Source organism: Drosophila obscura, unplaced genomic scaffold (assembly GCF_018151105.1).
Source record: "Drosophila obscura isolate BZ-5 IFL unplaced genomic scaffold, ASM1815110v1 contig_186, whole genome shotgun sequence".
Classification (NCBI taxonomy): domain Eukaryota; kingdom Metazoa; phylum Arthropoda; class Insecta; order Diptera; family Drosophilidae; genus Drosophila; species Drosophila obscura.
The window spans coordinates 8,952,444-8,977,913 of NW_024542774.1; the positions used below are offsets into that span (position 1 = coordinate 8,952,444).

At 46.1% G+C, this 25,470-nt stretch overlaps 1 protein-coding gene across 3 annotated transcripts; it reads left to right on the top strand.

The window, feature by feature from the left end:
* Positions 1-372: 372 nt before the first annotated feature.
* On the top strand, positions 373-24,694 carry LOC111076129 (protein dead ringer). 3 transcript variants are annotated; one of them, XM_022369784.2, is made up of 11 exons: positions 373-1,089; positions 10,553-10,722; positions 10,789-10,939; positions 11,013-11,436; positions 11,495-11,610; positions 17,018-17,090; positions 20,871-21,054; positions 21,537-21,684; positions 21,751-22,232; positions 22,395-23,032; positions 23,104-24,694. In XM_022369784.2, the coding sequence occupies exons 1-11, from the start codon at positions 1,003-1,005 to the stop codon at positions 23,466-23,468; spliced, it is 2,838 nt and encodes a 945-aa protein (XP_022225476.2). In that variant the 5' UTR covers positions 373-1,002; the 3' UTR covers positions 23,469-24,694. The 3 variants fall into 3 exon arrangements, with proteins under 3 accessions (XP_022225476.2, XP_041448968.1, XP_022225477.2); XM_022369785.2 differs by having other exon boundaries at positions 374-1,089; positions 11,510-11,610; XM_041593034.1 differs by lacking the exons at positions 10,553-10,722; positions 10,789-10,939; positions 11,013-11,436; positions 11,495-11,610.
* The last annotated feature ends 776 nt before the right edge of the window (positions 24,695-25,470 follow it).

Below are 25,470 nucleotides of genomic sequence, written 5' to 3' on the forward strand. Positions count from 1 at the left end.
CCAACCCTGATCGTTAGTGTATTCACGCAACACACACCTGGTCTGGCTGGTGTGTATGTATGTATTGGTATCGAAACGAGCGAATGAGCAGTCAGTCAGTTTATTGTCGACACATACAAAGATACATACATACACATGCATACATACATACAGCAAGAGAGCGAGCGAAACGAACGGCATCGGAACACTACACAAGAGTACATTCCCAAATCAATGGAAAAAGGGTATAAAAATGTCCATACAACTGCAAACCGGTTGAGTGTTGGGCACGTACACACTCACGCACAGGCAAAAGAAGTATTGGTGCACTCGCGTGTATGTGTATGTGAGCGGCATCGCAGAAGCAGCGAACTTTTTCAACGGCACGGTTCCAATTCGAATCTTTCGGTCGTCGGCGTCGGTCATGCGGTCGGATGGTGTGTGTTTGCTCGGATTATTCAGATGAATATAACAATATATCATATAACAATTAAATATTACTAATCAGAGGCCGTATCAGCCCCCCAAAACAGTGCAGTGTGTGTTATGTGCTTCGTGTTGTGACCCGCCCCTGTCCTTGTTCCCGCCTTCGAGCAGAAGAATAATTTGTGTTAATTGCATTAAGAAACGGTAAAGATTGCCGAAAAATATTTGCAATCAAACAAACAGCGAGAAGAAGGAGCAAGCAAAACGCAAAAAGCAAAAGGCTGCTGCTGTGCAAAGTGAAACGGTTCTTCAACGCACTCTCTTTTCGCCTGTCGTTGAAGCAGAGCGGAGAAGCGAAAACAACAAGAACAGCAGCAAAAGCGTGGGAGACGACAACGACAACCAATCCAGATCATAACGGTTCGCGCGTACGAAACAAATGTAAACGACAGACGAAAGAAAAGCCAGCAAGAAGCTAAGAAACACAACAGAAAGTGTGCGCTGAAATAGACAACAACAAATATCTGATCTCTCGATCAGAATCAGAATATTCGTGGACCAGAGAGTGAAAGGGAAAGAAGTACCGCGCTGGCTTCAATGCAACTTCGCGTGCACCCTACTATGGACTGTAGCGGCCGTTCAAATAGCAATATTGAACGCGATTCCGATTTGGGAGACGATCTGGTAAGAAAAGAAATTAAATGTCGCTTGAAAGGGAATTATACTGAGCAAACGTAATAAGCGAATACATAGAAAACTTCACAAACAGAAGAGAGTAGGAATGAGTTTATATTAACAGAGATTTAGATATGTACATGTGTATGTATGTACATACTTTTCAAATTTGCCATAAAACGTGCTTTGGTTAATGGTCTTCGTCTCCTCTCAAGAACCAAACTAGACCTGCTTGATTACTCTTGATATAACATCAAAGATTGCTTCAATATTTTCACCCCTCCCATCATCTCGATGAGTAAGCCATCTGGAACCGCTCTGTTGCCAAAAATATGCCAAAGACTCGCGTCTTCGTGATTCTATCTGAACATCTTTTTCAATTATTTGACAAAAAAATTTCCCAAGGTATATATTTCACCAGATGAAATTTGTCAAATTCAAATTAACGCAATATTCATCCTTTCATCTATCCATTAAATAGAGAATTTGATTGGTTTTTTTTTTCTTACCCTCTTGTTTGTAACCTGATCATCATTTTGGGCAGCAATTTCAGTATTTCTGAAAATATTATATCAGAGATAAAGTGGATGTCAGAGAGAGCTATAGGGGATATGTATGTATATCCAAACAGGTGTGTCGAATCGATCTTGGGGGAGAAAAAAAGCTGATTTGCCGTCGGCTGGCAGTACATATTTCTTCCTACTCCTCCAGCTTGATGATGATCTCTTGTTTGGTTATTGTTCGTTATTTTTATTTGTTGGCCTTAACCAGAAATCGAATTCAAGCAAAATCAAGTTAAATTGTTTGCAGATGATTCAAAGCGTAATTATAATGTTAAGATAATGTTGATATTGGTGCTGGGGTACAGAGGGAATGCAGAGATACTCGTATTTTGGCGTTTCTATTTGTTAGAGAGCCGTTAAAAGGTGACATGCTAAATGGTACCACACAGCGCATTTCTCAAGCATACAGATACTCACACACACGCACACACATTCACACATTGATTGGGCCTAAGTGCATAACATACTCATAAATACAAATAGATTCATCTGTTTCGTGGTACGGACACGGCACCCAGAGACAGGGGCAGAGACAGAGGACAGAGCCGCGTCCCATCCCGTCATCAGTGGGATCTCGTTCACAATTTCCATCTACCATCAATTGAAAGATCTCTTTCAATCCAAGCTCTTTGATGGCGTTCATATGTAAATAAATTGTTCAAATATTTGCATTATTTGTTAGTACCTTAAATGAATATTAAATGGGTTTTATTGCCTTTCAGTCCCGCCGTTCCATTCGTTTTCAGTCTTTCAGGTATCCATTGGATGTGTATGTGACTGTGACTGTTGGCTGTGCAGCATCCGATGATGCCGATGCTGATGCTGTCTCTTCTTCAATTCAATAAAACTCTTGTTAGTTTTTTCCAGCCTTTTGTTTTTCTTTCAGTTTTATTATTGTTAATAGGCAGTGGCTGTAGCAGTGGCTGGCCGGGTCGATCAACAATGAGCCAGACTTTATACGTATACACTCACTCGGTGACGAGACGCGGCCATTTACATAATTTTTAATAGCCTCGCTTTTGGCCAGGCCATCCAGCACTGGGCGCTGTCTGACTGACTCCTCTGATAGCCGGGTTGTTGAGCTGTGCAAACATTGTCCCAGAGTTCAGTACCAATCCACGTCACTTTGAGATATTCCCTTCTTTGCGGCGGGTGTTAATTGAAGGGCAAGGATGAGCGGATGAACGGGGTTTCACAATTGAATATCACTTACACCACCAACACAACACCCCATGTGGGTGTTATTTAATTAACCCAAACCCCCGAGTCCCGAGTTAACTTATCGAACTGAAAACTCTTTATACATACATATGCTGGTGTCATTCGCACATCCGATCCCTCCTCGCTGATCCGATCCATCCGATCCCCAGTGCCGTACAGTACAGTTCGAGTATTTCTATTCAAATCAAATCCTAAGGCTACTCTCAGATTTTCGACTCGAAAGTCACGATTAAACAATAATGTGGGCTGTCAAAAAGTCATAAATTCTCAAATGAAACCAACTCCGCGAGTCGTGCCCAATGGGCCGATGCTGGATGTCCGATGCCCATTACTTGTTGGCCGTCGTCATTCGGGCATCGCTTTAATTACTTGGGTTAAACGCAGAGTTTAAAATTATTGTCGAATTGCTGTCTTTAATTTTTGAATCGTTTTTAAATTAAATCAAGTCCCGAACATGACTCTCCCCCGACAATTGAACTTCACTCCCGCTTTGCCATCGATTCTTTTTCTTGGCTTTGCTCTTGTACGAGTATCTTGAGTTTTGACCACTGCACGTGCTCCGGCCAGAGTTCCCACATTAAATCATGGGCTTCGTGAGGGGGGAAGGGGTTTGGTGTTGGTGCTGGTGTTGGTGTTGGGGTTGCGGGTCTCCTCCGAAAATCTCAGTGGCTGTTAGCTGCTCGTTTGGTGGTGCACGGATTCACACTTTGGAACGTTTTCGGTTTTATTTATGGCCGGTTTTAATGGATCACTATTAGCACTCGATGGAAATTGAATTTTGAAAATATTTACAGCCGATTTTGAAAATATTTACAGCAGATTTTGAAAATCTTTTAATGGAAGATATTTTATAGGAAATATTTAATTTGCGATTTCTTGCGAACTTTTGATGAAGCCTTAAAATTAAGTCTACGAATTCGGGGTTACACGACTCTCCTTCTGATGCGTTAACTGTTTCACACTTGGTCGCATGGAAAATTATGTAGAGTGGGCCACTTACTCCTCCCTGCCCAAGCCCCCTCTCTGGATATATCTCCCTGCCCCCAGTCTCTTGGCCATTCATTCCACTAACTCATTTGGGGTCGGACGCGCAACGGCAACGCCAACAACGGCACCTGTTATAATTTGTTTGGCTTCTTGTACGCTGACAGGCAACGATTTTTATTAAATTCTTTTTGTGTGCTCCTCTTCTTTTCCTTCTTGCTGCTGCTGCTCTGCTGCTGTTGTTGTTGCATAACCATATAACCTTTAGAGTGCGTGTGTGGGACAAGAAAAATATTTGATTAAGTATCTAGTGGGGAGGCCTGCCCTGCCCTGCTCAGCTGGCTGCCCCTTCCATTGGGGTGACACTTCCACTTCCCCCCTCCCGTGACACATTCGCCGCTTTGGTGGCGCTTTCAACCGCAATGACAAACGAAATTTGTTTTGCTTTTAGTATCTTTAGGGGCGCGAACTTGAAACTGCCAAAACGTATGCCCAAAAGGGTGGCGGCTGTTGCAGTGGGGGCAGGGGCATGTATGGTGTGTGTGGGGCCGTGTCACGTCATTTGTGGAAGAATGAGTATTGTTTTTTAATTTAATTTTTGCAATTACAAATACAACAAAAAGCGTATGGCGACAAATGTCAGCCGCAAAATCAACTGCAGAAAGTGCTCATAAAAAAATATGATTATTATTGGTACCTAATATTACAGTTTTTTGTTGTTGTTCCTGCTGTTGCTGCCGTTTCATCTGTTGTTGTTTTTGTTGCCGTGGCCGTATTGTTTTTAATGAATTTATGAATTATATTCCCAACCATAGCTAATAAAATTGTTAATTGGATTTTTCCAGCACAGCTGCCGATTGCGCGATAAACTTTTGCGCCAATGCGAAAATGCAAAAGCGGCAACGAAAAAAAAAGCAAACGAACGAGCGAACGAAAAAAACCAATCGTGAATCGCCAAGCGAATAAGTGTGAATGCAAAAATATGAATAGAATACCAAGGTGTATTTATACAAGGTGAGGCATTGCCACAATTCGGCAGCTGCTCCTGAAGCACCTTGCTTGATCAAGGATATGGAGGGATAATAATAGATTGAGCGAAGATTATTATCAGAGTGCACTCACTTTTGCACTCATCTCATTCCTTTTCTTACCTTTTTATCTATATTTTCCCTCCTGAATTGGGTGTGCCTTCTGGGGGTATATAAACCCTTCTCTACGGTGCCTTTGTATACCAAGCCAATCAATCCACTGATTATCGTTTTGTGGAAAGTGAAGTCGTAGAGAACTTTCTTCAGATGGCTCCACACCCAAAAAAACATAAAAGTAAAGAAATATATTTTTGGCAGACGACGACAACAAGCCATTTGCCTTCGCACCTCCTGCCCCCTGCCACCTCCTGAGGGCCATATCCAGACATTGGTTCGTCCGTCCATCCGTCCCGTCCGTTCGTCCAAGCCGTCGGTTTTAGGGGCAGGGCCAGAGACAGGCGGTCTTGCGGGCTGGCCAAAGCAATAAAATAATGCAGTTTTTAATTATTGCCGCCTGCAATCGAAGCTAGACGCAGTGAATCCACCCCAGACATCGAATGGAGACGTGGTCGAGGCTTTGGACAGATAGCTAGCTAGAGAGAGAGAGAGAGATCCAGAAGAGAAGTTTCAAGCGAACGATCCCAACTATTTTGCTGTGTTTAACCGTTGCGTTTTTCCTCATCCTCATCCTTCTCCTCCTGCTCCTGCTGCTGCTCCTGCTTGTACCTTCTGCACTCCTCCCTGCCTCTCCCCCCTGCTGCCTTTTAACCGGTTTATTTTTTGTGTTTTTATTGTTTACGCGAAACTTTTCGTCTGGCTGTAGCCTCACATTACATGGGCGTGCGTGTAAGCACTGTACGTATACGTACAGATCTACATATGTATGTGTACACATATGAGTATTCGTGTGCACGCTGGCATACATACATATGTATGTATGTATCTGACAGATACGTTTTCGCGGACGCCAGCCCAGCGCCATTACGTTTCCCCTTTGTGTGTGTGTGTGTGTGTGTGTGTGCATTTGTTGCCCGTTTCATTTTGCTGTTTCTGTTTTGTTGTTTCCATTTTTATATTTTATTCGCTTTATTTTTTCCGCTCCGACGCTCGCGAGCGAATGAAATCGCGTTTGTACGCACGCACACAGCCAATCATTCGTGTATCTGGGTGTGTGTGTGTGTGCTCCGACTCTGTATGTATGCATGTATCTGTCAGATACGTTTTGCATTTTAATTTTATTTCCATGCCCCCAATGCCTGCTGCAAGCAGCTCCAGGCGGCGACGGCGGTACATTGGAGTACGATCTCTGGTCGGTCCCTGCCGCATCGACCACGTTGCACATGTTTTTTTTTTGTTTATTTTTTGGTGTGTTGTTTGTCCTTTTTTTCTACATCTTTAATTTTATATTCTCTCAGTCAGCCGCTGGCTGTGGGCTCGTTGCAGCGCGTTGAAATACATAATTCGCCACGGGGTACATGCGTAAATGAGCAATTTTTATTTATATATACATATGTACAGACATATGTACATATTTAGATATAGATACATATTTATTCGGTTACAAGATACGCGTATATACATATGTATCCACATACTATGCGTGCGAACACATGTGGCAGAGAGAGAGAGAGAGGCACAGTGTGGGAAAGGCAGCGCCCCAAAGGCTTGGATCGTCAGTGGAGGAATTAATTGAATACTTCTGAATATCTGAAAATTGTATATGAATTATTTTCGCTGTAAAGTTAGGCAATTAACCGACGGTTGAGCTCAAGTAGATCCCATTCCGTAGATTTAATATCCCAAAAATATATTAGAGTAGATATATTCTTTTGTTAGCTTCTCCAGAACGAATCTCATGCAGCCCTCACTCGAACAATATGCATTTGAATTTCTCAGTTTTTGCATCGCAATGTGACAATAATCCTAATAAACTTAAGACGCCAGCACGCCCCGAGCTGATCCTCAAAAGAGGAGAGTCTCTGTGCAGAGACAGGCGAGGAGGACGGGGAGAACCCACTTGAGTCATAAGGACATTAGGCCTTTGGTTCATTTAGAGTTCAAGCTAAAAAAAAAAACAAAAAGAAGAAAGGAAAACCAAAAACCAAAAAGGAAAAAGAGGAAATGCAGTTGTAAAACAAGCAAAGCCAGACACAGACATCGAGAGGGCCAAAGATGCAGATACACATAGATACACATGCTCGGCTGGCAATGCCATAATCTTAATCCTTCACACAATAAACGCCCCTTGTGTGCACGGGTGCCGCAGTGCTGGTGGTTGGTAGCCAGCGGCTGATCCTGTTTGCCGGCAGCGCCCTTCACAGCTTGCCTTGAGGTCCTGAGCAGTTCTCGAGGTCCATTCGCGGACAGCATTGTCACATTATGGATTTCCGAGCGGTCGCAGCGGCACGTCCTTTTGTTTCAAAATTAGCACGGCATGTTGCACATGCGGCACGGGTTCGCTGCGGCTCCCTTCCGTTCGTACTCGTATCTCTGTAGTCTGACTGACGTCTGTCGTCTGTCCTGTCCTCCTGTCCGCTTCCTACAAATTTGTCCATTCGATTGTTATACAGCGAATGGAAATTAACTAAATTGCATTTGTGCGGCTGCAAATGCAATGATAATAAATTAAGATACATTACGTTTATTTTCCAGCTACTTCTATCGAAAATGTAATGTAAACTAATTAGTGATAAAAAACGAGGGGTACGCCGAAAGGGAGTGGGGGGGGGGGGCTTGAAAAACTGTCAACGGCAAATAAATTAAATATTTTACCTATACAAAGGCACAATTGTTGCACTCAGATAGATAGTCGTCTCCGAGTCGCCTCTGCGGTCTATTGAAAGCTATTAAAGTAAATTGCACTGGTATCGCCATCGCCCTCTCTGGGGCCCACATCCATTTGTATTGTGTTGCCTAGTATTGTCGTATTCGTATCTGACATATGTACGGCGGAGGGTGTGGTGTGGGTGCTGCTGCTGCTGCCGCTGCTGCCTGTCCGCCAGCCAGCAGAGAGAGGTCTAATTGCGATTTAATGTCTTTGCTGAAAGTCGAGCTTCACCTGCAGTTGAAGTTGCGAGCGGTGGAGACGATAACAGTAGCGTTTTATCAATGCTAGAATTAATGGAACTAACGTGTCCCACCAGACCACCATACACACATATTGCTATACATAGCTATGTATATGTAGTACCTCCATTAGCTGGAGGTGCCTCTGTATGTGTGCCTGTGTTTTCCCCACCATCCATCCATCCATCCATCCATCCATCCATTGGATGTGACTTAATGCCTTCCAAGTGGAACACCTTATCGCTTCATGCTGATTTATGCGTCGCCTATAACAGCCACAGTCACAGCCCCAGCCCTAGCCCCAGAAGCATTATAGTTCAGCAGAAGCTCATTCCGATATTCAGATGGAATTCCATATCTTTTTCCAGGAATTGTTGCGCTGCTTTTGATGGATTCTTTCCTTTTCTTTTCGGTTTGTTAGCCAGATATTTGTGGGAAACCTTTAAATTGCATTGAAAATTTATACAATTTGTAAAATATTTTGCCATAAATTCACTTTGAAGAATAAGCATTCAAAATAATATTCTATAGACTCTTCCTGCCCCTCCCATTTGGGGCGCCTCGTAGTGCACAACTTTGTTCGATTTTTAATGCATAAAATAAATAAATTACAAATTTAAGCTCTTTGGGGTGTGTTCATTCTCCATCCAAACAACTAACCAACCATCCACCCAACCTTCCATCCATCCATCCAGCCATCCATCTATATTTTCGCATCCATTTGCAACTGCAACTGCAACACAACTGCAGAGGCAGAGTCAGAGTCAGAGACAGAGGCAGCAACAAAAAGCGGCACAAATTCGTTGTGCATTAATTAGACATTTTATAGGTGCAAGTTGGCATGGCCTGTGCATGTCTGCTCCTCCATTGGGCAGCCCAGACCACAATTATAATTGTTTGGGCCTGGTCAACACACAGAGTCGCAACAGAAAACCGCAACGAAAAGGCAGCCAGAAGACCACAGAGGAGGCATCCGTGGAGAGTGGAGCGTACATACATACGTGTATTTCGCATGGTTTCGATAACTTACATTAATTTGATATATATACACACACACACACACACACACACAGAGGAGTACTCTACAGTGGAGTAACCACTGACTTTGGCTAACTACATAGCAACCCGTCCAAGAGCCAGGCCAAGTCAAGAGGCCACATCCCATTGCATGTGCGAGAGGCGATCATAACGCTCTCATTTCTCTCAGCCACAGCCGCAGCCACAGCCACAGACATACTCGTATGAGTACTTGTGCACTCATGTATCTTTAAGCTTATACAAGTATCTTCCCCTCCGTTGTGGGTCTGAGTGTGCAACATTTTTGCTATAGCAGAAACAGGGGGGAGGTGAGGGACTTGCATTTTGCGCCAACTTCAAAGAATTCCGAGAACTCTCTTTCTCTATGGTCGAGGCATTGTCTATGCCTTGGTTTTGGTTGCGTTTATGATTACACCCAAGCGACACCACCAGCAACAGCAACAACACTTGCCACTACTCATATGTACAAGGCGATGGGGCAAGGCGATAAATGTTGTACACATATCTACATACGGAGTACTCCTCATACCTGTGCCCTGGCTCTGGCTCTGGCTGTGACTCTGACTTGGACTCGGTCTCTGGCTTACTTTGTGGAACGTTGCTCTGGTGCTGCTGCTGCTGCTGCGTTGACTGTTGGCTGTGTTTAAATTGAAAATTCCCGATTTGCACACAGTCACAGATGCGCTTAATTTGCACCTCTCCAAATGCATAAAAACCAAGAAGCCGTGATGGAGTGCCAGTGCCAAAGCCAAAGCCAGTGCCAGAGTTGCAGGTCCCCATGCAGCAGATGGAGCTGTCGCTGCTGCTGCTGTTGCTGTGTTGCTGCAGTTGCACTCTCGGCCATGCGTGGCGCACTTCTTGGCAAAGAGTCACGGCTGAAAATATTCACAGTACGCCCTGACCACGGCTCTGCCGGGCAGGAGTGGACGCGGCTGTGTACACTTTTTTTAGCGGGAGGCCAGCACAGAGCGGCCCTGGAGCTGCGTCTATCCGAGAGTGTGAACAGAGCAGAGCAGAGCTCTGGTCTCTGGACTGGGGACTGTGGTCTCTTGGTGCCTGATTGCCGTTTTGTGGGTCTGCCATTGTTAATTTATTAAGTGGTTACCTTTGTTGTCACCCTCTCCATCTGTCCCTTGGTCTGCTTCTCCGCCTGTCTGCCTGTCCGCCTATCCGCCTGGAGGAAGTGGCTTTCAGTTGCTTTCAATTGAATTTGCCAGGCGTGCCTTGGCTAATGTGTTTCCCCTGTGGCACGGGTCTTGCGGCAAGCAGAGAGCAACACCATAAACCAGATTCCGAGTCGGAGTCAGAGCTAAAGCTAGAGCCAAATCAATGAACATTTGCTAAATGCTGCCCACGCCACAGTTACAGTCACAGTCACAGGAAAGAGATCTTTATATCGATTCTGATTCTGATTGTGTTTCTGCCGCCTTCGATCGATGGACAAAGCGCTGCCCATTAGCGTCGCACAGCGGGCGGTCAATTGTGGCGGCTTGTTGACATAAGCGCCGCCATCAATCCGCAATTCGCAATTCGGAATCGACTCAAACGTTTCTCTCTTCTCTCTGTCGACAGTCACATGGTGATCGAACGGACGACGAGATGCGCGACTGCGACTCCGTGGATGGAGAGCATCATCAGCTGAGCGCCAAGGCGGCGATTGCGGCCAGACTCAGTCACACAGCGGCCGGAGGCGGAGGCCACAACTTTGCCAGTCCCGATCAGCAGACAGAACTGTCGCTAAGGTGGGTAGATCCACGATCCACGCGCCATGGCGTGATGATTCCTAATCTCTAACGCTATCGTTGCAGCCATCATCACCAGCTGCCGCCAAACCATCCGCTGAACGCGCTGGGCAGCTTCATGGGCATCGGGGGACTACACAGCATTCCAAATCTGCAGCACAGCGACGTGCTGGAGAAGCTCAAGATGCAGGTGCGCGACATGAAGGTGGGACTAATGGTGAGTGGATGAGTGAGTGACTGAGAGTGGCTGAATGGCTGGCTAACCAACGGTGCCGCGTTGCCTGTTGCAGGAACAGGACTATGCGGCCGCTGCACATGCGGCAGCCTTCGGGGCCAACATGCTGCCCACGACGATTAGCTCGGGCTTTACACTGCCCCACAATTCGGTGGCTGCGGCAGCGGCAGCAGCCTCCTTTGGCCATGTCGCAACGGCGCCCACCGCCAGCAATGGAGGAAGCTACAATGGGGGTGTCATGCTAGGAGGAGGAGGAGCAGGAGGCGGTGGCACCACCACCACCACACCAAGTTCGGGCAGCAATCCAGCCACCAATGGAGGCAGCCACTCCGTTTCCAACAACAGCAACATCAGCCACAACAACAACAACAGTAACAGCGGAGGAGGCGGAGGAGGTGGACCAGGAGGAGGAGGAGGAGGAGGAGGACATCCCTTCTCGTTTGCATCGCCCACAGCAGTGGCAGGCGGCGGCAAAGAAGGTTGGTATTGTGGCATCGCCACTCGAGGGACTCCATTGTGTTTAACTGTTGCACTCAGCCCGCCACTTTGCAGCTAATTCCGCATCGAACTCATCGACGTCCAGCGAGGCATCGAATTCATCGCAGCAGAATAATGGATGGAGCTTTGAAGAGCAGTACAAACAAGTCAGACAGGTTAGTCCTCCCTCCCCCTCCCCAGTCTAAGTCTAAGTTTCGTCCCAAGTGTTAGTCTCAGACCCAGTCGTAGTCTCTTCTCTGTCAGTCAATTGAATTCGACAAAACTCTCTGTAAACAAGATGCAGGCAAAACTATCAATTAACGGCTAATAGCAAACGCAACGGGGGCAACAGCCAAGCTGTGAGCCAAGCAGGAGCATCCCATCCCAACCGGAACAGCAGCAGCAGCAGCAGCAGCAGCAGCATCATCTTCCCGTCATCTCCTGGGTAAACCAGTTAAAAGGCAAGCAGCCCAGAGAGAGTCCAGTTTTGATCTCGTTTCGAGTCTGCTTTGCTCTGCTCTGCTCTGCTTTTGCTGCTTAGTGCCGCCTTGAGGCGTTCCAGTCGATAGTTCCGGTTTGCAATTGAGCAATTAATGAAGCCCATCTCTTAAGGGCGTTAATTTGGTGAGAAAATAGCTAGTTTACCCCTCGTTTACTTCTCGTTCCCTCGCCCGTGCTGTGTTGTATGTTGTGCTGTGCTGTGTGCGGTCCGGTCCAGTCCAGTCCAGGTCCAGATGCTGACCAAGATGAGCAATTAGGCCCGAAATCTTGTGCGCTTCGCTTTTTGGGGTCGATGTTGATCTGGGGTAAGTCCACGAGTGCGCGAGTCGAGATCTGGAACAGAGAGAAGTGCACAATATTTTGGTCATTAAATTGTGGTTGCCAAAAATGTGTGTGGCTGCTGCTGCTGCTGCTGCTGCGCCGTGTGAACCTCAACAGCTTTTGGCTCGGGCTCGGGCTCGGGTTGGCCATAAAAACCAAATTTCGATTAACTTTAAATGCACACACACACAGACACACGCACACACACAGACATGACCACACAGTCCGTACGCCCTTTGCAGATCCACAAGGAAAGGCAGAGGCAGTGCCATATAGCCATAGCCATAGCGAGAGCTATCCATCAAACGGAGCCCGCATTCTCTATGCACTATAAAAACTTTGACCCTCGCAATGCACTGCAAAAGATACTTATGTATCTCTGTAGCTGTAGCTGTATCTGTATCTGTCTCTGTATCTACGCTTCACGCTTAACACCTTCGCTTACACCGTGTGTGATGTGGGGCTAAGCCTTCAATGATGATGATGATTTTTCTTTTTTTTCTTTTTTGCTGAAACCGGCTGAATGCCCCTGCCTCGCTATACCCGCCAGCCAGAGCTCACCCCCGCGGGTACTGGCCCCAGCCGCCTCGATAGGTGAGGTGTTGGGCAAAATCCCTTGAAGCTGATCCAAAATGGCCTGGCTGCCTTTTCCTTCATTAATTGTGAAAAAAACACGAAATGAAATAAAGCGAAACGTTAATTATGTTAATTGAACAGATTGGCCAGGCAGGGCCAACTATGAAGAGCCATTTTGAAAGAGAATCACACAGTATATATATACACACACACACACACACACACACAGGCATACACACAAAGATATACTCTTTATGTATCTGCGTACATTCTCCGCCATTCGCCATCAGAGCAGCATCGCCTTTCCCAAAGTCAGATTCTGCTCTGATTTTAGCCGTGTGTGTGCTCCCTCCTGGTCTCCCTCCCCCATCCAACCCAGTGGTCTGTGCTTTGCGCCATCCGTCAGTCAGCCATCTATCCATCCCGTCCCATCCATCCATCCATCCATCTATCTCGTATCTATCTTTCTATCCATCCATCCATCCATCCATCCGCAGACGAAGACGACGAAGACAACAACTAAAGAAAAAAAAACAAAAATAAAAACAAAAAATATTATTTTTGGTACATTTCGCTGCTCATTTCTTGTACTAACGAATATTATTTAGTTTCGTTTGGCGTTCGCTTGGCGCTGCTCCGCTCTGCTATGCTCTGCTCTCATTAATCAATGTCAATTATCTGTACATATAGTACTGAATAATTATGTTTAATTATAGACCCCTAAAGCATTTTCCAATATTATTTTATTCTATTTCTTTGTACTTTAATTCTGAACAAATATTTTATGTCTGCCTCTGCCTTCGCCTCCTCCTACCTCTATAGAATAATTCATATTCTTTATCTTTATTATGTATTTGGGAAGTGTGGAGATTGGAACTTCCTTTCAATCCGCCAGAACCTTTTTTTGGCGCGTGTTCTTTGTAATTAGTTGCAGATCTTAGTCATCGGAGGAGGGATCAAGTGAAACGTTCTAAAAGTTCCATTTCGATATGGATATTTCGATTGTTTTATGGAATTCTGTAGAGTGCTTTGAGATTAGAACTTCTGACATTCTTTCTATTTATTCTCTCAAAACTCTCAAACATGCGCTGCGGATCATTTAACTTAAACAAACTTCAATCAGCTTCAAAGTGTCAAAAGATACATAAAATGTCTTGTATTTAAATATATGTATATTCTCTCGAATGAAGATTGACTATAATTTGATTATTGAAAGCATTAAACAGTTTAGATACTTATTTGCCTGGGCAAGAGCCACATTCCCTAGCAAATTAAAAGAGCCAACCAATTGAGTAGAATATAAAACTGAACAATCTGTTGAACACATTTTCAATAGTGAGTGTGAACTTCTTGAATAAATATGCAAGCAACCTGCAGATGCATTTACATCTGTACATCGGTGCCTGGATCTGCATCTGCATCTGTATGTGTGTGTAAGTGGCAGCGAACAAATTATGCGCTCGATGCTGCAGCAGGATAACACTTATGAAGTGCAAACGGGAAGGAACCCTGCAACGGGATCTGTGTCCAATATACGAATATAAATTTTAATGCTTTTGCCTTTCCCTGTATCTGCATCTCCATCTGATAGTTATAAATTACACCCACACACACACACACACACAAATAAGTGCAGAGGGCAGGCACCCAAAATTGATCTGCTGGCGAAAAATGCATTTGAAGAATTCCCAGAATCAAGGATTCAAATTTCAAGCAGTCGTCGCTGCTGCGAGGGATTTGTGTTCGGTTAGGTACTAAGTCCAGGCGACAAATAAGTGAGATTATTTTTATAACCCAAACCCAAAGGATCTCGTATGTACGTCTGTGCTCAGCACATGTGTGCCTGTTTTGGAAGGACATGCAGCAGCAGCAGCAGCAGCAGCAGCAGCAGCGGCTTCTTCGATAGTTATAAAAACGATTATGATTGGTCTACAAACTCCTAGTTAGGGGATAGATAGAGTTCATGTATTTTCCGCTTTATTGCTTTATTGCCTGCGGATTTGTGAGCGAGCTTAACGGTTCTGCGGCTGGCTGCTGTGATGCAAGCCAGGGATCGGATCGGAGCGGATCGGTTCGATGCGTCGCCAGTGGCAGGTTTTCCAGCAACCCTTGTGTGTGCATGTGGAAAGCGAGACTTCATTTTATGATTATTAATACAAATACCCCAGACAAGCAGGCAGGCACAGGCGCAAGCAGGGCAGGCAGGCAGGCAGCCAATCACACAGATACACAAGACTCTCTGTGTGTGCGTGAGTGCAGCAACAGCATCGACAGCGGCAGCATCTCAATCGAGACTCCTGCCATATTTTTAGTTGATAAACGACCTTTGATGGCGTTGCATCGTCGCGTTGATCAATGTCTCTCGTCTGGAATAAATAATCGAAACTGTCTATAAAGCGAGATCCGTCCACTGATCCCTGGAATTGCAAAGTGCAAAGTGAAAGAACGTGGTGCTGCCCAAGCGAATAATAACCCAACCCATCGACAAAAGCTCAACAAGTGCGATCAAAATGCTCATTTCGGAAGATCAAATACAGGAGGTACATATCCCACCCCCCACAAACCCCCTCTCCAGGGATCTCTTGCCAGCTAGAAGTGAACTTTAATTGCAGTGAAATCAGATCGGAAAAAAGTTGTGAGCAAATGGCAAATCGGTTAACGAACAACTTTCAGGCTGAAACTTCAATCAATTTATTTCTGTTGCTTAATTATTTTTTGTTTCTTTTGCCCGACTCGACTCGACTCTCCACACAAAGAAGTATTAAGGAATAAATATAAATTCACATACATATGTATATGTATGTGCATATGTATCTGTGTATCTGTTGGATACAGTGGTGCTCCTATAGCCTCTTGTGGGCGTCGTGCATCATAAAAAATATCCCCAGCCAGTTTTTTGGGAAGCAGGCGGCAGCAGCCTCGTCGCGTCTCTCGTCTCGTCTCGTCAGAGCCCACAGTTTGTGCCATGGAGAGCGGGGCTCTGGGGCTGACTTGGTTTTAAATCATTTATGCGAAGTGAAGGAAGCAGGCGGACCGAAAGGGGGGCAGTGCAGGGTACAGGTACAGGTATACAGGCGGTGGAGGAGCCGAAGGAGGCAGTTCATCATTCGCATTGACTTAGAATGTGCACCACGGATAGGACGTCTCTGGATCTCTGTCTCTCAGTTTCTGTCTCTCAGTTTCTGTATCTGTGTATCCCTCTCTGCGGTGTGTGCTGCTGCTGCTGCTGCTGCGGCTGCTGCTGCCTGATGCTGCAGTAGGCGGAAAGTATGATGAATTCCGAATTTGATGAGTTCACTCCGATGTTGTCATTAATTTTGAACATACTCGTACGAGTACCCACACTACCTGAGCTCTGCAGCTAAAGCTAAAGTCAAAGCCAGGGCTTTGGCTAGTTTAAGGCTTTCCTTTCGAGAAGTTGCCAGCCTGCCAGCCAGCCAGCCCGTCGGTTCCTGGTGGCAAAGGTCAAAGCATGAGCCTCGGGAGAGGCCCCGTACCCCACGTCTCTAGTTGCTGCAAACGTAGATGATAAATAATAACGAATAGATGCCAGATACATTTGTATCTACATACATACATATGTATGCACGTATCTACATATTTATGTATGTATGTATGTATGCATTTATGTCTATTTGCCGTATGTATCTCTAGCCCTATCTTTATCACCTAATTATCCATTGTGCTCTCGTACTCGTACTCTTTCTTATTCCCTTTTCCCTCTGACCTTTTCTATTGTACTTCACGCTCATTGAGTGGTGCCTCACACTCACACTCGAGCATTCACCCATTCCCGAAACGAGGCCAGAAATGGAGGTTAGGGGAATGTTTCTCTAACAAGCGACCAACGAACCAACCAAGCAACCCCCAGCAAACAAACCACCGAAAGAGAGTGAGCGAAAGAGCATGAGAAGCGCAACACGCGCCCCTGTCAACATCCCCACACATCAACAACAACAACAACATCAACATCTATCTATTGTTGTTCCAACATTCATTCCAAACAAAAGGGCAAAGCGGGCCAAACGCCATTTTGTGCGGAATCATTGGCCAAAAGAGTCAAGTTGTTTGTTGTTGCCACCCATTGTTGCATTATGCCCATTGTATCCATATTATAAGGTTATTATAACACTCGTTCTTATTTTCTTTTCTGTTTCCCCCCTCCTCCCTCCTCTGTACTTTCAGCTCTACGAAATCAATGACGATCCCAAGCGCAAGGAGTTCCTCGATGATTTGTTCTCGTTTATGCAAAAGCGCGGTAAGTTGCAAGATACAGTGGGGGCATAGTCAAGGGAATAGTTAAAGGGTTGTGGAGGGGGGGTATCCAGATTGTGGTTTGGGGTTGGGGCAACATTTGCATTTGTTGCCCTCGCCTGGTCTGGCCTGGCCTGGCCTGGCAATGATGACGGATTTGCTGACTCAGCCTGCCAAGTGTTTTTGGGCTCACTCAAATTATGTTAATTGAATAAATTTCTCGGCACTTTGACGTTTGATTTTGAAGCTTGCGGCCAAAAGGGGAGCCATTAAAATATGCAGAAATTCTAGAGAAAGAAACCCATCAAGAGCAAGAGGGGCAAAAGAGGAGAGGAGGAAAGGGGAATGGCAGCCAGCAGAGAAATCGTTATGCGGCTGACTTTTTGTCATTTTGTCACTTCAAATTACTGTCAAACTCACACACACACACACACCCAGTAACTCATCAAGGGAAAGGGGTATGCACCCCATATGCATATTGGTACTTAAATTTCGAAGGCGACTTGCCGCTGCAATCGGAGCAAATGAAATGCCTATTTATAAGCCAGAGAGCCAGCGAGCCAGGGAGCCGAGCAAGCATGCGCTTTCCTGTACTTTTGTCATTAATTATGAGCATTAACCGAAAATGCATCGGAAATCTGTGGCAGAACACGCACACCGATACCCACACCCACATACGTACACGTATGCATCTGGTAGCTTGCCGTGACTGTACTCGCGTTAATAAATCCAATTTCCTGTTCCTTGAGCGTCCTTTTTCGCTTGAAAATGGAATCACAATTCTTCACAATGATTTGTGATTGTGTGTACTGGTGTGTGTGTGTGCCCTCGTGTGTCGAGTGTTTGTTGCAATCGCCTGACTGGCGACTTGAGAGTGCATTAAATTTGTTTGTATTTGCATATCGTAGGAATGTAGGTGTAGGGCCCAATCCGCAGACGATACTCTTTATAGGGACAAGAAGGGTTTCCATATTCGCAGCCTAACTTTGTATGTATTTGGTGAGTGATACTAGGGGATTTACGGGAATGTTCTCTGATGTGCAACATAGAGAATGCCTCACCAGATGGCCTCAAGGAGAAGCAGCAAGAGATCTGAGGCAAAGAGTATCTCTCAGTCGATTCTTGAGTATCCCAGTCAATGTTTGTATGTTTAACAAAAGTTCCATAACCCAATCCAGTGCATACACACATATGAATGCCTGTGAGTATCTGTGTGTGTGTTTCGCACACATGTGCGAATCTGCGGCGGAAGAAATTCTGATATTTTAATGCCTGCCTGAGCTTGACTTGGCCCCAGATGCAATTATTTATTTATTTTATCTAATTTCATACAGAGATACATAAATATCTACACATATCTATCTGTCTATGAGTGTGCAGTGGTGTGTGTGTGTGTAGAGCATCTCTAGTGCTTGACAACTTAATGGATTTTAATCTGTCACATGCGTTCAAGTTTTGACATATGCATGCCCCAGCGACGCGGTCACTGCGAGCGAACCAGGAGGGGAGCGGGAGCTGCTGGCACAGCCTGGGGCCACTGCCACTGGCACTGCCACTGGCACTACTACGAACTGACTGACTGACTGTCTAAAGTGTCGTCTGCCATGAGAAGGAAGCGCCGAAAATGCGACTCACTTCTGGGCCAACAAAATAAAGAAAAAAAAGAGTGTATTCCGCAGCTATAGAATGTCTGTACAATGTATGTACAATGTGCGAGCAGAGCATGTCCATAATATACATACATAACCAAATGATATTGTATAATTGTACAACTAACTAACGGAAACTGTGGCATGGATTGGATAGTGGGGGAATCGGTGGATCGGTGGATCGGTTGCCGTGAGATGTTTGTGCAACGAAGAGCGGCGCAATTCTTAATTAAAAGACGTCAATCACTTATCAACGCTGACGCTATTTCTGGTATATCGCTGGGAGCCCAGACTCAGACCTCAGACACATCCTCATACCCGAGGCAGATCGAGTGAATCAGTTGTCTCGCCTCACCCCCTCTCTGCCTCTGCCTCTGTCCCCCAGACACTAGATAGTTCCCCAGATAGATGCGGTGGCGTTATGATTTCAGACTCGATCAAATTTCCTTTAATTTCCATTAAAAACCGCCTGACATCTAGGAAAACAAATGCACACGGATAAATAAATAAATGCTGCCCCTAAAAGAGTTTTGCCTGAATGCCACCGAAAGCAAAGAGGAAGGAAGATTTTAAGAAAAACGTTGCCAAGAAAAATAATAATAAGTCGGCAGTCGGGCAGTTGGGAGTCGGCTGGCAGGCGGCATGTGCGTGTCAGTGCGAGTCGTAGTTTCGATCGGGATGGGGACTCGGGATCGGAATATCCCAGAGAAGAGTCCAAGTCCAAGTCCAGCCCCCAAGGCGACCACCGATCGACTATGAGAGTCCGAGAGTTTAATGATCGCTCGATTCGAGGCGAGTGCCGGCAGCAGAGTTAATCATTAAATTGCCATTGATTATGTGGATGATTTTTTTTGTTTTTGTTTTGTTTTGTTTGTGCTGTGGCTCGTGTGCTGTGATCGATTCCAATCACTTTTTTGCTTAGCCGGCTGGCCGGCCGGCCAGCTCTTCATTCTTCATTTATATTGTGTATTACTCGGATTCCTTTTTGATCCGAGTCGATCGCATCGCATCTCCATACCCTCCTCACGCGCCCAATTTGTTTATATGCATAAAAAACAAAACGTATTTTCATTCAATCAACACGTCCATCAACGAGTTTGATTGATTCCTCTCGGGCTCATAAAACAGCAAAAAAAAAAAAAGAAAAGGAAAGAAACTAAACTAAACTCGATCGATCCATCCCTCTGGGATGTTAGTTTGGGGCAGCACTGGCACTGGCACTGGCACTCGCACTCTGCCGCATGCAGCATTCGTTTCGTTGATATTGGTATTTGGGGATCGTAAAAACGAAGGCGAGGAGTCAGGGCCCGCTTTATACAAATTCAAATTACTCACGTACGGAGGCAGCAATTATGCAAGTTGATTTGTTTTTTATATGTTAAGTGCGCTACACCGTAAGCGTACAGTCCATCAGAACACTCCAGCTGATTAACAAAAAAATTAAGAATTAACTTCACCGTTGTAGAAAATGTTGGCCATACCCAAACACCTTGAACTTTTCATTGCAGCGCACTCCAATAAATAGAAAAGGTGAGAAAGGGCACGTGGAAATTTGAATACTCGTAATAAAATTTCAATACGAAATTGAAGCGAAATTGGATGTGGATGTGGATGATGATGATTAGCTGCCATAAACAGATCAACAAATGTACAAACATGTGTATCCATTCATTCATACCTACATACATATATGTATACGTACATATACTTAGATGTATGCATGGGCAGGGATTGGGATTGGGATGGGGATTGGGATCGGGCAACAATTAGGATTTATTTCTGTTTTTATCGGCTTCGGTCTGCACTTTTGAGCCTGCTACGGGGGCTACAAGTGTTAATTGCCTCGTGATCGCTTGGCAATGGAGAGGGGAGAGTGGAGAGTGAAGTGTGGGGAATGGGGCATGTTTAGTGGAGGAGAATCTACTCCATTGGGCAGATAAATCTGTTTTATGGATATTTAAATCGTGTTTTGCTTATTGGTGCATTTAACGAGCGCATTGGAAAACATTTACAAGTGCAGGAACAAGTTACAAGTTTTAGTGCGCAAACAAACAAATCGGAATCGTATGAATCCCGAATCCCAAATCTGAATACGGATCTCTATATCTCACTCTGTCTCGCTCTCGCTCTTTCAGGCACGCCCATCAATCGGCTGCCCATTATGGCCAAGTCCGTGCTGGATCTGTACGAGCTGTACAATCTGGTGATTGCGCGCGGCGGCCTCGTCGATGTCATCAACAAGAAGCTGTGGCAGGAGATCATCAAGGGACTGCATCTGCCGTCGAGCATCACCAGTGCAGCGTTCACCCTGCGGACACAGTAAGTGGACACCTTGTGGCATCACCAACATACCCCATACCCCTCCATACCCGTCTTGGCCTGGCCAGAAACTATGCCCAAGACAAACACAAACAAACAGAGGAGGAGGCAAACAGAAACGGACAATCAAACAGTGCAACGTCCACGACTTGATAGCCGATCAAGCAGCAATCGATCAGCGAGTCTCAGTTTCGCTCTCCCTCTCTCGGTCTCTCCCTTATGCTCTCTGTATTGCTCTCTCGCTCGAGCATCTGGTGGATTGCGATTTGTTTGCCTGTCGCTTTCGTATTTACACGATAATTCAACTTAAATGCCCGACAGGACAACATCAACCTGAAGTTTCGAGTGTCCCCGTACCCCATTCTCCAGCCACCATCCACAATCCCTGCTATGCCATGCCTCTCTCTGCTGACTGCTCCCTCTGGCTATTTGCTGTTGGGCCATGTTTGCCGGGCTTATTAATAATTTTATGCATCTTGCAGATACATGAAGTATCTGTACCCGTACGAGTGCGAGAAGAAGAACCTGAGCACACCGGCCGAGCTGCAGGCGGCCATCGATGGCAATCGGCGGGAAGGACGCCGCTCCAGCTACGGCCAGTACGAGGCCATGCACAACCAGATGCCCCTGGTGAGTACTCCACATCCTCTTGGCATAGCTACTCCGGATGCTAATGTTCCACCACTGATTGGACAGACGCCCATTTCGCGCCCCTCGCTGCCGGGTGGCATGCAGCAGATGTCGCCGCTGGCCCTGGTCACCCATGCGGCGGTGGCCAACAATCAGCAGGCCCAGGCAGCAGCAGCCGCCGCGGCCGCACATCATCGACTGATGGGTGCGCCAGGATTCGGACAGATGCCCAATTTGGTCAAGCAGGAGATCGAGAGCCGCATGATGGAGTATCTGCAGCTGATTCAGGCCAAGAAGGAGCAGGGCATGCCGCCAGTCCTGGGCGCCACACATCCCCACCAGCAGCACCAACACCCACACCAGCAACAGCAGCCGCCGTCACAGCAGCAACAGCATCTCCTCCAGCAGCAGCAGCAGCAGCAGCGGCAGCGATCACAGAGCCCGGACATCAGCAAGCACGATGCGCTCAGCGCTCAGGTGGCACTGTGGCACATGTACCACAACAACAACAGTCCACCTGGCTCGGCACACACCTCCCCCCAGCAACGGTAAGATCGAAAATTCGAATAACTTTTCAGAGTGTAGAGTGGCGCCATCTACACTGAATGTAGCGCATTGTACTGGCGCCAGCTACTTGACGTGCTGAATAATGTTTACCCAAGACATCAACCCAATATAACATATAACACCTTTGCTCTTCTTCATTACAGCGAAGCCCTGAACCTCTCCGACTCTCCACCAAATCTCACAAACATCAAAAGAGAGCGCGAGCGGGAGCCGACGCCAGAGCCCGTGGAGCAGGACGACGGACCGCACCACCCACCGCCGGCCAAGCGAGGGGGCAGCAGCCTCCTGCCGCCTGGCTTCCCCGCCAATTTCTATCTGAATCCACACAACATGGCCGCCGTGGCGGCGGCAGCGGGCTTCCATCACCAGGCGAACAGCGGCCATGGACACCAGCACCAGCAGGATGCCGCCTCCGAGGGAGAGCCCGAGGACGAGTACGGCCATGCTGAGCACAACACCACGGGCAACTCCTCGTCCATGCACGACGACGGCGAGGCCCAACAGATGAACGGACACCACCATCACCATCACCAGAGCCATCAGCTGGACAAGTCGGATGACTCGGCCATCGAGAACTCGCCCAGCACATCCACCACCACGGCCTCGGTGGGGCATCGCCACAGTTCGCCGGTGTCCACCAAGAAGAAGAGCGGTGGCAAGGCGGCCCAGGCCAGCGGCAAGGATCAGACCGAGGAGAAGTGTGGCGCTAGCTCCGGCAAAATGAATCCCCTGGATACGCTGAGCCTACTCTCCGGCTTGCAGTTCCAGGTGTCCAGGAATGGTGAGTAGTCTAGCTGCCCAGCTATCTGGATTCCGTAAAGCGGACGTAATTCAATCCCCTATCCCTTTCAGGAACTGGCGAGAACGGAGAGCAGCAGCTCATTGTCAATCTCGAACTGAATGGCATCAAGTACTCGGGTGTCCTGATGGCGAATGCTCCAATCGGGGACCAGGCGGAGACCAGAACGGGATCGCCATGCCCCGAGCCAGCGGGTGACAACGACGACGACGAGGAGGAGGAGGAAGAGGAGGCTTCGCATGCCGTGGAGGAGGAGGCTCAACGTTCGCCAGTCAAAGAAGAAGCCAGCGAGGAGACAGACCAGGATATGGACACCAGTGCTGCTGCTGCCATTGTGAATGGTGGTGGGGGGACTGTGGGAGTGGGTGCTGCCGGTGTGGGTATCTCCCTGCTGAAGGATGCGGTGCTCAGTTCGTAGGCCTGCTGGGAAAAGTATCGAGAGAGGAATACCAAAGTCATATTTTTCAGAAAAATACAAAAGAAGTAAAACTCACACAAGCACACAGATGCATCAGAACCTACATATATGTATATACACACACACCCACACACACAAACACAAAAAAAAAAAATATGCATACGCAAACACAAACACATAAAGGAGACAGGACAGAAGATACATAGAGATGTGAGATATTAGATGGAATATAAGATGCATCGATGCATCCATTGTTCGGTCGGAACAAGAGAAAAGCATTCGAAAGAGGCAGAATCGAATCAATATGATTCGAATCAAACGTTTTATGTATGTGTAGCATACCCCCCCATAACCCATAACCCACACCAGCAACCCGCTCTAAGACTAACCGCAGCATATAGAAGATCATATAAATATAAATAATATATATGTATATATACATATACAGAAAGAAGTATATATAGGATATATAAGTTATGTATGTATGTATATGTCTGTTCAATTTCCACATTTGCATAAAAGACAAGCTGGCGAGCATATGTATGTATTTAATGATAGATCTTACACATAAGCAACTTACATATCTATATGTACATGTAAGTGCAGCATCGATAAAGCAATTAACCCATAGATACGCATACGCATACACATACACGTACACACACACATAGGCTAGGCATACCATACATAGGCTTCCCAGAAATCAGTTTGATTTTTTTTATTATGAAATTTCATCACCTTAAAGTAACCATTAATTTGTGTTAGGCTTGAAAGCTCTTCCTGTACATATCAATCAATATTGTAGTATGTATACAAAAACACACACACATCTATATATATATATATATATATATATATAAATATATATCTTTACATAATTATAAGAACACATTCATATACAACACACACACACAAGCAAACATATCCATTGTGACCACATTTGAGTACACATCATTATAGAGATATATTAGATGTAGAGCCTAAACAAGTAATAAGTATAAATGTATTTGTCGTAAAATTAAATTGCGCTCTTGGCCCAAACACACAGACAAACAGACACAGACACACTCCCCCCCCCTGCAGAGGCGCCGCTTATAAGTATCTTCGAACTACTGCAGAGCCAAGCAGAAAGTCGGCAGACACCAACAAGAAGAACATGGACATACAAATATATTCATAAGCATATAAGCGTTCAATTTATTGAATAATAAATCTATTTAATTTTAGTTGCAATTTCGCATTCGAATCCATCATATCGCGGTCATTAAATATGGCCTCTGGGCTAATTAACAGACCCCCAGTGGGTCTGGGTTACAACAAGCGGAGCTTGAGGCAAGTGAATCAATGAATGGATCGAAGTGGCAAGGCAAACAACATGAGAAGCACTCAAAGGAGCGTTGCCCCCCAGTCCGCTGCATACGATGCGGCGGTTCCTTCAGCTATAAAACAAAAGAAATATTTGCCTTTGCCTTTATGTTTTTGTTGCTGGCTTCAATTTTCACAAGGCGAAAAAGTCATAAACACACAGAAGGGGCCGTAGATTATCATCATCCTCATCGGTGGCGAGAAAGGAAGTAGGGAATGATGGCGAGGAAAACCCACAAAATGCACACCAAACAAAGTGATGAAAAGCAAATGTTGTTGAAAACAATGGATCCGTGAAATTGTTCTCGCCCCGAGGACCAGTCAGACAGCTGTAAATGGAGGCGGTGTAAGCGCAGGCTCAGGCTCAGGCCCAGGTGAGCTCTCGGGTGCCAACTACATTAATGCATAATGATGGTGTGTGGCAGAGGGCTAAGGGCTGTGCGGGTGGAGTAGAGGCCTCTGCAGGACCATCAGGATAATGACTTACGGACGCAACTTTGTTATGCCCCGGCAATGGGCCTTGATAAGTGGCAAGTGCGTTTAGAAGCATGGCCATAAACGGATAAAGCTTGGGCCCGAGAGGTTGCTCTTGAATGTACCAAAGGTAAACTCCGTTCGGATCCAGGGTATTTTCTAT

What these genes read in the sequence shown, in the direction of transcription:
- LOC111076129 (XM_022369784.2), top strand. Translation starts at nt 1,003, where the DNA reads ATGCAACTTCGCGTGCACCCTACTATGGACTGTAGCGGCCGTTCAAAT. An exon ending in GCGTTCACCCTGCGGACACA is followed by an intron (nt 21,055 to 21,536) that starts GTAAGTGGACAC and finishes TGCATCTTGCAG; the next exon opens with ATACATGAAGTATCTGTACC. An exon ending in GTTCCAGGTGTCCAGGAATG is followed by an intron (nt 23,033 to 23,103) that starts GTGAGTAGTCTA and finishes TATCCCTTTCAG; the next exon opens with GAACTGGCGAGAACGGAGAG.